This window comes from Phascolarctos cinereus, unplaced genomic scaffold (assembly GCF_003287225.1).
Source record: "Phascolarctos cinereus isolate Bilbo 61053 unplaced genomic scaffold, phaCin_HiC Scaffold_4;HRSCAF=312, whole genome shotgun sequence".
Taxonomy (NCBI): Eukaryota; Metazoa; Chordata; class Mammalia; order Diprotodontia; family Phascolarctidae; genus Phascolarctos; species Phascolarctos cinereus.
In genome coordinates, this window is record NW_027555847.1 from 717,368,536 (window position 1) to 717,382,344 (window position 13,809).

The 13,809-nt window shown below is 55.8% G+C and overlaps 1 protein-coding gene across 1 annotated transcript in view; it reads left to right on the forward strand.

Moving 5' to 3' along the window:
- Window positions 1-10,250, forward strand: part of KREMEN1 (kringle containing transmembrane protein 1) — a 49,178-nt gene extending 38,928 nt beyond the window's left edge. Inside the window, exons 6-9 of the mRNA XM_020996598.2 lie at window positions 3,505-3,837; window positions 4,977-5,135; window positions 5,916-6,000; window positions 6,934-10,250. Of these exons, the coding sequence (XP_020852257.1) occupies window positions 3,505-3,837; window positions 4,977-5,135; window positions 5,916-6,000; window positions 6,934-7,102 (746 nt within the window). The 3' untranslated portion in view covers window positions 7,103-10,250. The remainder of the gene's footprint in view (window positions 1-3,504; window positions 3,838-4,976; window positions 5,136-5,915; window positions 6,001-6,933) is intronic.
- Window positions 10,251-13,809: the final 3,559 nt, after the last annotated feature.

The window sequence follows — 13,809 nt, forward strand, 5'->3', positions numbered from 1 at the left end:
GGACAGCCACCACAGCTGCTCTCTCTCTCTCTCTCTCTCTCTCTCTCTCTCTCTCTCTCTCTCTCTCTCTCTCTCTCTCTCTCTCTCTCTCTCCTTCCCTCCCTCCCTCCCTTCCTTCCTTCTTTCTAGTTTTCAACATTCACTTCCATAAGCTTTTCAGGTTTGTATTTTTCTCCTCCTCCCTCTCCTCCCCCTCCCCAAGATGGCGTGTAATCTGATATAGGAGGCTCTACTTATACATTCATATTAAACATATTTCATACTAGTCACGTTATAAAGAAGAATTAGAACCAATGGGAGGAACCACAAGAAAAAAGAAACAAAACAAAACAGCAGAGGAAAAGGAGAGCAAGTCGTCTGCTTCCTTCTGCCTCCAGCCTCCATCGCTCTTTCTCTGGATGGGGATAGCATTTTCCATCGTGAGACCTTTGGACATGTCTTACATCCTTGCATTGCTGAGAAGAGCTAAGTCTGTCAACCTTAGTCATCACACAGTGTGGCTGTTACCGTGTACGACGTTCTCCTGGTTCTGCTCACTTCACTCAGCATCAGACCAGACAAGTCTTTCCAGGTTTTTCTGAAGTCAGCCTGCTCATCATTTCTTATAGCACAATAGTATTCTATTACATTCACATGCCACAACTTGTTCAGCCATTCCCCAATTGATGGGCATCCCCTCAATTTCCAATTCTTGGCCACCACAGAGAGAGCTGCTATAAATATTTTTGTGCATCTGGGTCCTTTTCCCATTTTTATGATCTCTTTGGGATACAGCCCTAGAAGTGCTATTGCTAGGTCAAAGGGTATGCGCAGTTTTATAGCCCTTTGGGCATAGCTCCAAATTGCTCTCCAGAATGGATGGATCAGTTCACAACCCCACTGCAACTTCTTGAGGAGGGGGCAGGCCCAGGGAGAGCGCAGCAGGGCTGGCACCCAGACTCAGCCGCTCTGCTGGCTGCCATATTGCCTTTCGGTCCACTGCCCTCTCCTCCCATATTTGTTCTAACGTTGGGCCCCGCCTCCCCATCACGGACTTGGGAAGTGGCTCATTTGCCCTGCAGTATAGCACCATTTGTCCTGGTCAGATTCTGCATTTCCTTGTTCTAACTGGTTGGATACTGGCTGTCTCCTCTAGTGGGCCATCACTGCCATGTCCTTGTAGAAAGTGTTGGGTGGTGCCAGGCATAGGAGTGGTCGGAGGCATGCTCTCATCACTCTAATAATGGCTGTTCTTGGTAGGAAGCAGTGCTCCTGACATCCAAGCTGATTGTTTGGGGCCCCTGGGGCTTCCCGGGCTCTTAGCTGCTGGCCGTGCCTGTTGGGGCCAGTGGGGCAGCTTTCTCTGAGCACCGTCTACCCTTCCCTTAAAGCTGTTTATCCCAAAGAAATGGCAGCTCTCTGTTCTACCTCAGGCAAGTCTCTTAACTTCTCTGGGACTCAGTTTCCTCTTCTATAAATTTTGGGCATTGCATCTCTGAGATCCCCTCTAGGTCTTGATTCAGAGATTCTCTGTCGAGGGCAAAGATCCAAGGGGCTGCAGAGGGCCGGGACCCTTGGAGGGAATGAGAAGATTGTGCAGCTGGCAGTGCATGGGAGCTATCTCTGGGGACCCTGCCACTTCCGCTTCTCCTGTGCTGGTTGCCAGCCCCTTGGGAATCCAGCTCAGAGCCATGAGCTGAGGGTCGGCTCTCCTGACCTGCATTCTTCCTTTGACTGTCCAGGCCGGACCCCGGCAGACCCCATGGTCCCTGTGGGGCCTGTTGTCCCAGCGGACGACTGAGGCTCCTGGTCCCCAGAGAAGCCAGCTGGGTTTATATCGGTGGGGTCTGGGAGAAGCCAAACAGGTGCGAAGTCCCAGGCAGGGAAGATGCTTGGCTGTCCTCGAGCAACCGGCCAGCTCGCTCTCCGGACTAACCTGCCCCTCCAGAGAGGAGGAGTTTGAGCATCCTCGTCAGTGTCAAGTTTCCCACTGAATTGTCACTGACTCTTAATGATCCGTCACGGGTGGCTGATGTCATCTGGCTGTTAGTGGATCCCTGGCTCAGGGCCTAGGACCCAAGGGTTAGGAGTTCAAATGCTGGCTCTGCTGCTGACCTCAGCGCCCTGACAGCATCCTGCAAGTGTAGAGGGAGGGGAAGAGAAGAAGCAATTATATAGCACCTGCTATGTGCCAGGCTCTGTGCTGAGCACTTTACAAATATGATCAGATTTGAGCCTCACAACAACCCTGGGGGGAGGTGCTGTTATTTTCTTCATTTTATAGCTAAGGAAACCGAGGCAGACAAGTGAAGTGACTTGCCCAGGGTCACACAGCTGGTACATGTCTGAGGCTGGATTTGAACTCGGGTCTTCCTGACTCCAGGCTGAGCTCTTCATCCACTTCTTCCGCTTCTGGTGCTTTAGAAACTTCAGAGAGTGTCTAGTGTGTTGTTTTACTAATTAGTTATTGTTCTGTTGTGTTATCATCAGTGTTATTATCCTGTATCATTTGGAAAGTGCTCGTGATGCTGGGCAGCACAGTGTGCTAAGGGGCCCTTTCCAGGCCTGAGCTCATCTGGATCTCAGAACAGGCCTTTGTGGTGTAGGCAGGTCGAAGAATGTTGTCTGCCCTGACCAGAGACACCAGAGCATCTGAGAGGTTGCACATCCAGGAAGCGGCAGAGGCAGCGTTTGCACCCGTGTCCTTGGGCTCGTAGCCCACGCTGTCTGTACCTTACTTGTTTGTGTGGTGCCCCGGCCTGGGAACTAGAGCAGACAGGGCTGGCCAAGGCCAGAGCGGGAGCCAGGTGGAGCTCACCCAGCCTCCACCGTGCTAGGCGAGGGCTGGCTGGCTCAACGAGGTCTCGTGCCTGAGCCGGGAGCTTGGATTCTGTTATCCTGCAGAAACCCCTTCAGCTCTTTTGTTCTCACACACATGTGCATGGGCATCCTAGGGTTTACTTCCTTTCATACTCAACTGGGGATAGCAGAAGATTTACTGAGGGCAAGAGGTTTATGGGAATTAAACAGAGATAGAGAGACAGAGACAGAGAGATAGATAATGGATGAATGCATGACAGATGGATTGGTAGATGATGGGTGGATGGATTGATGAATGGTTAGATAGACTGATGAAAGGCTGGATAGATGGTGGATGGATGAGATGATGCATGATGGGATAGATGGATCAATAGGTGGGGAGCCTTTATTAAACACTTATTTTGTGCCGGGTGCTGGAGATGCACATTCAAGCCAACCAGACTGTCCTCGCCCCCAAGAATGTCACCTCTCACGGGGCAGACGATGCCTTCAGACTTGCTGTAAATCGGGCTGTGGGGAGGAATCCTGGTGTCTGTGCAGACGGCTGGAGAGGAGGGGCCCGGGAAGTTATGGGAGGCTCCCCTCTCAGAGCCCCAGCTCCCAGACAACGGGATGTCATAGGCCGCTCGATTTTGACCATAGAGCTGGGCAGCAGGGGAGGAGCAGTTGGAGCTCTCCCCGACCCCCTCTGTCTCCTCTCGGCAGCGCTAGTCGGAGCCTGTGGGGGCAACTACACCACCGTGTCCGCGGTCATCTACTCCCCCGACTTTCCCGACACGTACGCCGCCGGGCGGGCCTGCTACTGGACCATCCGCGTCCCCGGGGCCTCCCGCCTCCTCTTCAGCTTCACCCTGTTTGACATCAGGGACTCAGCAGACATGGTCGAGCTGCTGGACGGCTACACCCACCGCGTCCTGGTGCGATTCAGTGGCCGCAGTCGCCCTCCGCCGTCTTTTAACGTCTCCCTGGACTTTGTCATCTTATACTTCTTCTCTGACCGTGTCAATCAGGCCCAGGGATTTGCTGTCATATACCGAGGTAAGCGCCCTCTGCTCTCCCAGTGCTCGGTGCAGTTGGGACGTGGGAGCCACATAAAGTCCCAGAGCTGGGGGGAGGTGCCCAACCCTCACGAGACAGATGCAGGGCCGGGCTGGATGTTCGGGCTGGACGTTCGGGCTCTTCCCATCACCCTAGGCTGCCTCCCACGCTGGCCAGTCTGGAGTTCTTCCAGGCCCTTTGCCTTCCCGCCCACCCCCACCCTGTGCTCCTTGTTCTGATTTCTCAAGTGAGGAGCAGAAATGTGTAGGCACGCTCCTAGTGAGCCCCCTTTCAAAAGTTCCATTCTCGCCTTTTGTTTGGACACCGTAGTTATTTTCCCAGTTACAACTTGGATAAGGGTGGGAGCTACTAACCCAAGGCAGGGCTTGGGGATTCTGGGAGCCGCTGGCCTGGAAGGGCACCAGGGAGGTCATCTTGTCCATCCTCCTGCCTTGAGGCAGGACTGTCCTCCTCTCCCCGAAAAAATCTTTCCCTTTTTCTTTAAACCCACTATGGAAGCTCCGAGCCTTTCTGCCTTGTGCAGCTCCTGCACCCTCCCGAGCAGTCACCAAGTGCTCAAGGCCCCCCGGGAACCACACCCTGCTCGTCCCTGGCCTCCCCCCTTTGGGACAGGCGGGGGCTCTTCTGGGGAAGACTGACTGGGGGCCTTGTCCTCGGGGCAGCAAAGGACAACGGCGGGGCATGCTCTTAGCATAGGGCGCCCCCCCCCCAGTAGAGGCCTACACGTGTGGAGCCAGACAACCCTGGAGGTTCAGGGTTTTTGTGACTCGCCCAGGGTCATGCAGCTAGGAAGTGTCAAGGCTGGATTTGAACTCAGGCCTTCCTGCTTCCAGGGTCAGTGCTCCACCCACGGTGCCAGTCACTGTTTTGGAGGAGCAGCCAGGCAGGTGAAGCCTAGGCAGGAAACACTGTGTGAGCAGAGGTGAGGAGGCAGGAAATGATCAGCTGTGTTTGCAGACTGTGAGATGTGTCATCTCTGGAGGCAGCAGGGGGTCCGACCAGCAGCCGCTTCTTCAGCCGGCCTGCTCCCTATGTGGGGTGTGGCCTCCCCGGCTGCCCCAGCCTCTGGTCCTCCCTTTATGCCACAGACCTTCTCCCACGTTTCATTTGCCTTTCAGCTCTCGAGGAGGAGACACCTCCAGCAGGGCCCACCCTCAACCAGAGCCTCACTGAGGTGATCACCGAGCAGGCTAACCTCAGCATCAGTGCTGCCCGAGCCTCCAAGGTCCTCTACGTCATCACGACCAGCCCCAGCCACCCTCCCCGGGCCGTCCCAGGTAGTGGCCACCCCAGCACCTACACGTGGGGCCTACTGCTTTGCCTGCCGCCGTCTCCCCTGGCCCCTGTGCATCCTGGGTGGCCCCCCTGGAATGGAGCTGGCCTCCTCGGCCTGGCACCTTCCTTCTGAAGGCCGAGCCCCACGGCCTGGGCCCGGCTTCCCCCGTCAATGCCCAGAGTCTCTCTGGGACTCAGCTGTGGGGACTGCCAGGTACTCACTTACGTCAGTGACCAGAGGGCTTATGCCTCGCCAGCCCCAGAACTGGCATCCTAGGCTCTTCCGAGGCAGCATCTAGCACGGTGCCTGGCACATAGCAGGCCCGGTTTCCCCATTTGCAAAATGAGAGATGTCGACTTGGGACCGCTGAGACGTTCTCTGATTCTTTGCAGGGTGAAAGAATCCTGCCCCCTCCCCAATTCAGGATGCCCAGCCTCCAGTCTCTCCCCCAGACCACAGCTGCCTCAAGATCCCTGATCCCAAGAGCTCTTCTGTAAGGAGAGCCCAGAACATTTGAGGAGGATTGCCTGTCAAATGTCCCACCGAAGCTGCCCTGTCTCTAGCCCTGGGAGGTTGGGGGGTTTTGTTATGTGTGCTAGCTCATTTGACCCCCACACAGCAACTCTGAGAAGTGAAGCCTGCAGGGGAGACTGAGGCTTGAGGGGGGCTTGTCCAGAGTCCCGCAGCTGGTCTGAGCCCTGTCCTCTCAACTCCACTGGAGGGCAAGGCTGTCCCTGTGAAGACAGAACAAACAGTAATCCCTGCCTTCTGCCTTTCGCAGGGTGGACAGTGTATGGCCTCGCAAGCCTGCTCATCCTCACCGTTACAGCCATTTTAGCCAAGGTCCTCCTGCACATCACATTCAAGTAAGTGTGGGGAGGGGGGCGTGTGGGGCTCCAGACCCCCCGGGCCAACCTCAAGCCTCAGCCTGGCTGGCCCAATCCTGCCCATCAGGGCCAGGAATTTGCCTAAGATTGGAACAGCTTGGGGATAAAAAGGAAGACAGTGCCCCTCTTCTGGGCTGATGGCGACAGGCCGAGGTTTGTCGGTGGGGAGCAGACGCCAGTGCCCCGGCGCCCTCCTGAGCCCGGCCCGGGCCACGGGAGCCAAGGGACGGTTTTCATCCCTCACCTCCCACTTTCCAGCTGTTTGGTGCTATGTTTACAAGTTCCTGCTCAGGGTGTTTTCTCTGAGCCTTTAGCTCAAATTCCTTGGGAAAAGGGTTTCCTCTTCTCACAACCTCCAGCACCCAGAACCGCACCAGGCCCGTTTGGGGCTGGCTGTGCCTTCTGAAGAACGCCCCAGCCACTCCCTCCATTTCCAGGCCCCCCTCCCCTCCCCCCCAGCACCAGGCTTCTGTCCCACGGCCCTGCTGAAACACCTGTTCAAACAGTCTGTCTCCTCCACTGCGGAAGCCGCCCTGAGCTCTGCCCATCATTCGGGGGCTCCCTCCCTCTGTGAGCCTCTCCATTCTGGGCTTTTCATTTGTCTCTGGAAGAATGTCCTTAATTAATGTTTACCAAGCTCCCTCTTGAGCCCTCTGCCAAGAAGTCATGACTTAACATGTCCTGGGAGGGCCTCCCACTGCCTGAGCTGCTCTGCTCCTGTCTCTGCACAGCTCCTGGGGACACTGTGCCGAGGCAGCTTTGGGGGAGACCCCGGGGGCTGGGCCGGCTTTGGCTTCAGCTATTTGTAAGATGGGAGGCGCTGGCTCGGTGACCCTGGGAGTGAGGCCATGATGCTGCAGCCTCGCGTGGGGAAAAAGCCCGGGAAAACCCCGTGTGTTTGTGCCTCTGCAGGGCCCAGCACGCAGCTGCTCCTGGGGAGCTAAGGGACTGCCACCAGCCTGGGCCTCCGGGAGAGATCTGGAGCATCTTCTACAAGCCCTCCACCTCTGTCTCCATCTTCAAGAAGAAACTGAAGGGCCAGAGCCAGCAGGATGACCGCAACCCCCTCGTGGGTGACTAAGCAGGCCGCTGGGCCTGGCCGACACCCCCTCCCCAGCTTTGTCCTCGGTACCAGGGCCCCCCCACGGCCGGGTCACAGGGCCTCCCTCACACTCAGCCCCATCCCCACCCCTGCCATAGACCAAAGCTGAGGCTCTGGGCCGGCGAGGCGGCCCTCTCCTTCCACCCTGCCCTTTGTCTGGCCACCGGCTCCTACCAGTCAGTAAGAGTCTGGATGCAGGCTTGGCCTGGGCCTGGATTTGACAAATCTAAGGTTAGCCACATGTCCGGGTCTAGACAGTGAGACTTCGCATTAGGCCGTGGCCCGCTCAGCGCCCCTCCCTGGCCATGTGCTCGGTCCTCTGCTTCCCTTCTATCTCAGTAGTCCAAGGGCCACCACCATGGGCCCTCCTTGGCCTGCCTCTGTGCCCAGTGCTGAAGACGGCTCACTTCCCCAGTGGCCTGGAGTGGGCAGCCCCGTCCCAGCCCTGGCAGCATCAGGTGGGTCTGATGTTCTGGGCGGCCTGTCTGGTAGAGCAGGCTCGAGGAGCGGGCATTCCCAGGAGCTGATCCAAGGTCATCTGACTCCGCCATGATGCCCTGAACAGGCATCGGTGTGGCTGAGGCCCCTGGGATGCTGTGCTGACTCTGCAGGGGTCGCCCTGCTGCAGAGGCTTCCCGCTCCAAGGGTGATGTGGCCATCTCCCCTCCCCCTCCCCCTCCCCGCCATCCGGAGACCAGAGGGGGTGTCCAAAGAAGTGACCAGCACAGACCCACAGAGAGGCCTCTGAGAAACAGATGCTTCTAGCCCTTAGGCCCCCAGGACTGAGCCCCAGCTGCCTTGGGCTGGGGACTGAAGGCTGTCGCTATTTTAAAAGTTCCACGGCCATTTGAGAACAGCAGCTGAGAGCAGAGCAGCTCGCCTCCGAGGGGCCCCCTGGGCTTTGTGTGGGTGTCTGGCCGGTGCCATCTGTCTGAGGAGGGGCCTTTGTGCTGGGCTGGCTTCTGACTTCACACACACGGTATTTTAAGTTCTGTGCATACCTCCCCAAAGTCACTGAGCCACTCCCCAGTGAGTTCTGTCCCAACTCTGCAGCGGGCATGGAAGAACAGCTGGGTTCCGTCTGCTTGGGGGGCGGTGGCTGGTAACCTGAGTCGGGGGCAAGGACAAAGGAAGAGGAAGAGCTGAAGACGCACAAGCCAGACCCTCGCATGTGGAGGAATGTGGCCGCAGCTTTGCTTTAAGGGCCCATTGGGATGTGACGGGAGCGGGGGTCTCAGTCTGGCTCTGGGGCCTGAGGGAGGAGGCAGGAGCTGTGTCCTTAGCTGGGGGTCTTTGGGGAGTGCATCCTGCTAGCAGGGCCACCCCACCAGGCTATTCTCAGTGCTCCTGGGATCTGCTTACAAACACTTGGGACAGGTGTGTGCAGCCGAGGGGCCTGGGCTGAGAATAGCCCCGCATGAGGCACCGGGCCCTGAAGTCCAGCCAAGGTCCCCTCCCAGCACAGGAGTGGCTGTCGGGTTGGCCTTTAGGAAAGTCTTCCTCACCCCACCTACTCCACACAGGCATGAGGAGATGAGGCCAAAAGCCCAGAGTAGCCGTCTAGGACACTCACCGGCCAGCTCTCTCTGCCTGTCCACCTGGGTTCTGGAATGAGCTGGTCAACACCAGGTTCCCCTGGGTACTTCCCCTAGAGAGCCCCCAAGAAAACAAATACCCATCTGGGAAGGGGGGTGGGCGGGTACCAGACTCCAAGAAAACATCTGAGAAAGGCGGAGGAGCCCAGGCCCAAAGGCTCATCCTTTTCCAGAGCAAGCCAGGGTGACCATCCAGTCAAATGAGAGACTTAAAACTCAGCATGTGAGAGGAGCTTCTGAGGGCCTTCTCAGGGAGGAAGGGATGGGTGCGCTCACTACCCCAGGCCATCAGCCTCCCAGCAGGTCCGGCACCCAGGGGGCCTCCCCGTCCAGGGGGAGGGCGGCAGTTCAGGACCTCCCTGGGAAGTTCTCCTGTGATAAGTTACGGACGGCCTGACTGAGGCAGAGGGGCCCTGCTAGGTTTCCTAGTGTCTGCTGGGTCCCAGGCCCAAGAATGTAGGCTCAGTAGATGGCTGCCCCTTGCCCGGGTCCAGCTGCTCCTGCCAGGCAGAGGGGGCCGGAACTCGAGGCCCCACCACCCTCTTCCCTTCCCTCCTCATCTGTAAGCATGACCTCTCAAGGCCTTTCCAGCTCGAAAAGATTGTTCTGTCTCCCTTCGGGGGCCTCGCTTTCCATGGGGTTGTGTTGTGGTGAGCCAGGGTCTGCCAGTGTAGACTCTGGGGGGGCTATACTTAGTCATGAAAAGCACTTATGTGAACGGCAGCACTCGTTTGCCCTGAATCCCCAGCTCCCTGGGTCCGAGGCCCACTCTCCCCGTCCGTGCCAACCCCTCAGTGAGTCTGAATGGCACACGCACGCATGCACATCGCTGGCATTCACTGCGGGCTTCAGGTCGGGTCGTTTCCTCTTGGTGCGTCTGCTTTCCTCATCTTGCCCTTGGGCATGTGATGGTGCTTCCTCTGCTGCCCTTGTTTCCCTTCCCCCTCCTTGTGGTTAGACCCCTTGCCAAGTCTCTGGCTGGGGCCTCTCTGGCCTGGGGTCTAATTCCCGAGCTTTTCGACCCCACTCACCTTCCTTCCCTCCATCCCTCCCCTCTCCCATCAGAGCACAGGCCCCTCAAGTGACCCCCTCTCAGGCCATCCACCCACCTGCAGAATGGCCTCCCCAGCCAAGAGCCGGGAGAGAGAAGCATTGGACCTCGGCGTCCACGTGAGGAGGCTGTCAGAAGGCTGAAGTGGGGGCCCCTCTCCCCGCCTCCAGAGAGAGGCCGCCAGTGGCATTCACACACTCCGGCGGAGAACGTTGCGAGTCCTCTGTCTGGATTTTTATCTTTGGAAGATGAAGTTTGATTTGTAAATACGCTCTTAATATGCAACTTTGGGAATAAAATAGAAACATCATGGATTTTAAGATGGAAGATGAAGTGTGACACACTGTGTACAATTTAATATATATTTTTAGGAATTTTGTTATTTAAGAAAATGGAATGTGCTGGTACTTTACAGAAAAGAGAGAAAGAAATATTATTTTACTGTCTGGAGAAAATAAATTTTCTCATTGTTGTAAACCTACTGGTGTTACCAAACATTTTCATTTCCCCCAGGATGCCACCATCCCCAGAGGCCTCTGGCAAGGGAGAGGACATGGGAGTCGGCCGAAATGCTGGGCCGTGACTTCTCCTAGGGCCTTTCCTAATGTAGAGATGATTCAGATGTCAGCGCTGTGTCCCAACACAGGATTTAGGCTGAAGGTATCTGATGGCATTGGACATTAATCCAGGTTTATACAGTAGAAAGTAGACTGGGAGTCAGTCCACCAACGAGCATTTATTAGGCACTTAGGGTGTGCCAGATGCTCTTACCAAGTGCTGGGGATACAAAGAGAAGCAGAATCACTGGGAGACATCATGTAAAAGGGACATTCAAGGTTTGGGCTGAGCTCCAGCCCAGCTGTATGCGTCTCCTGGGGGTGTCCTTGGGCCAGCATGCGGCTGCTCCTGGGGAGCTAAGGGACTGCCGCCTTGCCCTCTTGTCTCACTTTGTTTCCTCCTCTAAAATGTGGATCATGTGAAGTCCAAGCACACCCTGCATTCCAGGTCTATGGTTCTAGTCAGACAAGAAGCATTTATTAAGTGCCTACTGTATGTAAGACTGTTGACAACTAACAATGCCTTCTTTCTTTGGAAATTCCCATAGTCAGTGAGTAGGAAGGGCAGAGGAGGAGAGTGGAAAGAAAGCTAAATTTGGATTCAGAGGACCTGAGTTCAAACCCAGCCTCTGTCACTTAGTATCGCTTGTTGACTCTGGGCAAGTGATAACTATCCTCCTGTTTAAAATGGGGAGAAGACTAGAGGAAGCCTGTGGTCGCTCGTAGCGCTAAGGGACCAGACCTAGGATTGGAACCCCGATTGCTCATTGACCTAAAAGGATGAACCCAGAGGAATCTAGTCTCTGATGTTGTAGAACTGTGAACACTTCGTGACCAAAAGGCATTACCGTGGCCCTCTCAGCAGCTGCCTCAGTCTCCACCCCAAAGGCAAAGCGCCAGGACAGACACGATGACGTTTTTCGAGACATTGGCTCCCGAGCTTCAAGCAATTGGCAACAACAAAATTATGATACAAGATCCCCTCATTTAACACAATCTGTATAACGGAGAAGGGGGTGGGGTTGTAATTTAAAGGAAAACCACCTCTGCGTCTGCCCACCTCCATGCTGCTTTGGACTTGTGATCTGCAGACACATGAAGGGTGCATGTTCGCTCTGATGTTTAGTCCAGAAGAGAGAAGATCTGGGGGCTAGGGGTTGGGGAGGGGAAGGTATCTGACTATTGTCTTCCACATATAAAGGAGATGAGATTTGTTCTGCTGGTCCCAGGGTGGAGGGTGGGGAAAGGAAGTGTTTCAGAGAGGATAATTTAGGAAAATGTTCTTAGCTTAAACATAGAATGTCAGAGCTGTGAGGAGCCTTAGAACAGGGGATGTCAGGACTGCGAGGGAGCTTGGAACAGGGGATGTCAGGGTTGGGAGGACCTTAGAACAGGGAAGGTCAGGGCTGAGAGGGAGCTTGAAACAGGGAAGGTCAGAGTTGGGAGAGGCCTTAGGACAGGGAATGTCAGGACTGGGAAGGGCCTTAGAACAGGAGATGTCAGAGCTGTGAGGGGCCTCAGAACAGGGGATGTCAGAAGTAGGAGGGACATTAGAGAGCTATCCGCAAGTGAAATGGATTGCCTCAGGAGGTAGTCTTCAAAGACTGGGTGGCTATTTGTTGAAGACGATGTGGTGGGGACTCTCCATATGTCTAGCCCCTGAAGTCATCCTGTCCATCTCCAGTTCTGTGATGCCATCCCACCAGGCAGTGCCCTGGTAGGCTGGGTCCCTGGCTGAGTTTTACATTTTGCCAACTGGCTTTCAAAAGTTAGACCATTGCCCCTGACATGGCAAAGAATTCTAAACTGCACCATCTCAGAGACATAAAACCAGGTTCCTTGGCTGACAGAAGGTGAGGATGAGGGTAGCTTGCTGGGGTTCCCAGAAATGGGGGAGAACAGTTCTTGGTATTCAGGCCGTGTTTTCCACCTGTTCTTCTGAAGAAACCCCAGGCCAGCTCCTCGGGGTCCAATCCCAGCCTCCTTTTCGGGAGCCCCTCCCTAACTCAGACATTTCCCAAGTACATGTGCAGTGGGCAGTGAGAAGGAATAGGAACCAGGTAGCAGTGCGGCACCGTCTCAGGGAGGGGGTCTTAGACAGACCTGAAGGGGTGATCATGCTGCTCCCCTTTGCCCCCCTTCTACTGGAAGACCCATGCCCTTGGGGGGATGCCCCGGGTGTCTATACCTGGTGAGAACAATTCAAGGAAGAACTGGGCCAGGCTGTCCATCCCTCTGGGGAAGTGGAGCCCCATTTCATCTGAGGGGCCCCAGAGCAGGCAACCTGATTCCCTTGAAGTCATCCCTTTGGGGTTATTCCTCTTCTTCTAAATCACCTCATCTCCTCTTTCTCTGGCTTTTCCCAATACTTTCCCCCCCACCCCCACCTCAGGGACACATCCTTTTGTAAAGCTCTGCCTTTCAGTTCCCTCTCCAAGCCAGGGAGAGCAGGAGAGGAGTGGGGTGTCCTTATCTAGTGACTTGTCTTATCCAGGGCACAGGGCACAGGGTACAGTGGATAGAGTTCCAGGCCTAGAGTCAAGGAGATCTATCCTCCCGAGTTCAAATCTGGCCTCAGACAGTTCCTAGCTGGGAGACCCTGGCCAAGTCACTTAATCCTGTCTGCCTCAGTTTCCTTGTCTGTAAAATGAGCTGGAGAAGGAAATGGCAACCACTCGTATCTCAGCCAAGAAAACCCCAAATGGGGTCGTGGAGAGTCGTACACGACTGAAAAATGACTCAATCACACAAACCCTGTGGACAACAGCACACAGCTAGATGGCTTCTCAGGCTATTTATTATGTCTCAGAAAACTGACTTGGGATTAGAAGAGACGGGGGTGAGGGATGGTTGCCTCTTATGGCGAATGAAAGAGCTCAGAGGTTGTTAACCCTGACTGTGGACATCCGCCCAAGCCTCCGAGGCGTCCGAGGTGCCAAGCCTTCCCCATTAGGGAGCCGGTCCCAGGGGCAGCCCCAGCTCCATCATTTGTCAGGGATTCAAAGGCCCCTCTTCCTGTCGAGAGAAAAGAGCCGGACAAGGGTGACCTTGTCTCCCGGCCTGGAAGTCACATGACCATGCGTGTTTGGGAGACTTGCAGCTTCACAGTGACCTGTGACTCATGGGGCTGGCCGCCTTTGTTTCTCCATGACTAGGTCCAGTCCCCATGGGGGGGATTGTTTTCCCTCTCCTGAAAGGGGCACCTCTCGGGGGGAGGCGGGGCTGTGGAATGTCTCCGGCTCCGGGACTGGCAACATTCGCTTGGAGGCTGGAAGTCTCTGGTTCTGGTCTCCAGCTGGAGCCTGTGGGACCGGGTTTCCGCCAAGCCCCTAGGGAGGCTGTCGTGGGGGCGATGCTGGCGCTGCCAGGACGGAAGCTGCACTGACTCACAGCCTGGCGACCAGCTTGTGAATGTGCAGCTGCGCCCCTCTGTTCTCTGAAGGCCCCTGAAAACCCTAGTTTGCCTGATGGATGAATTTCAAA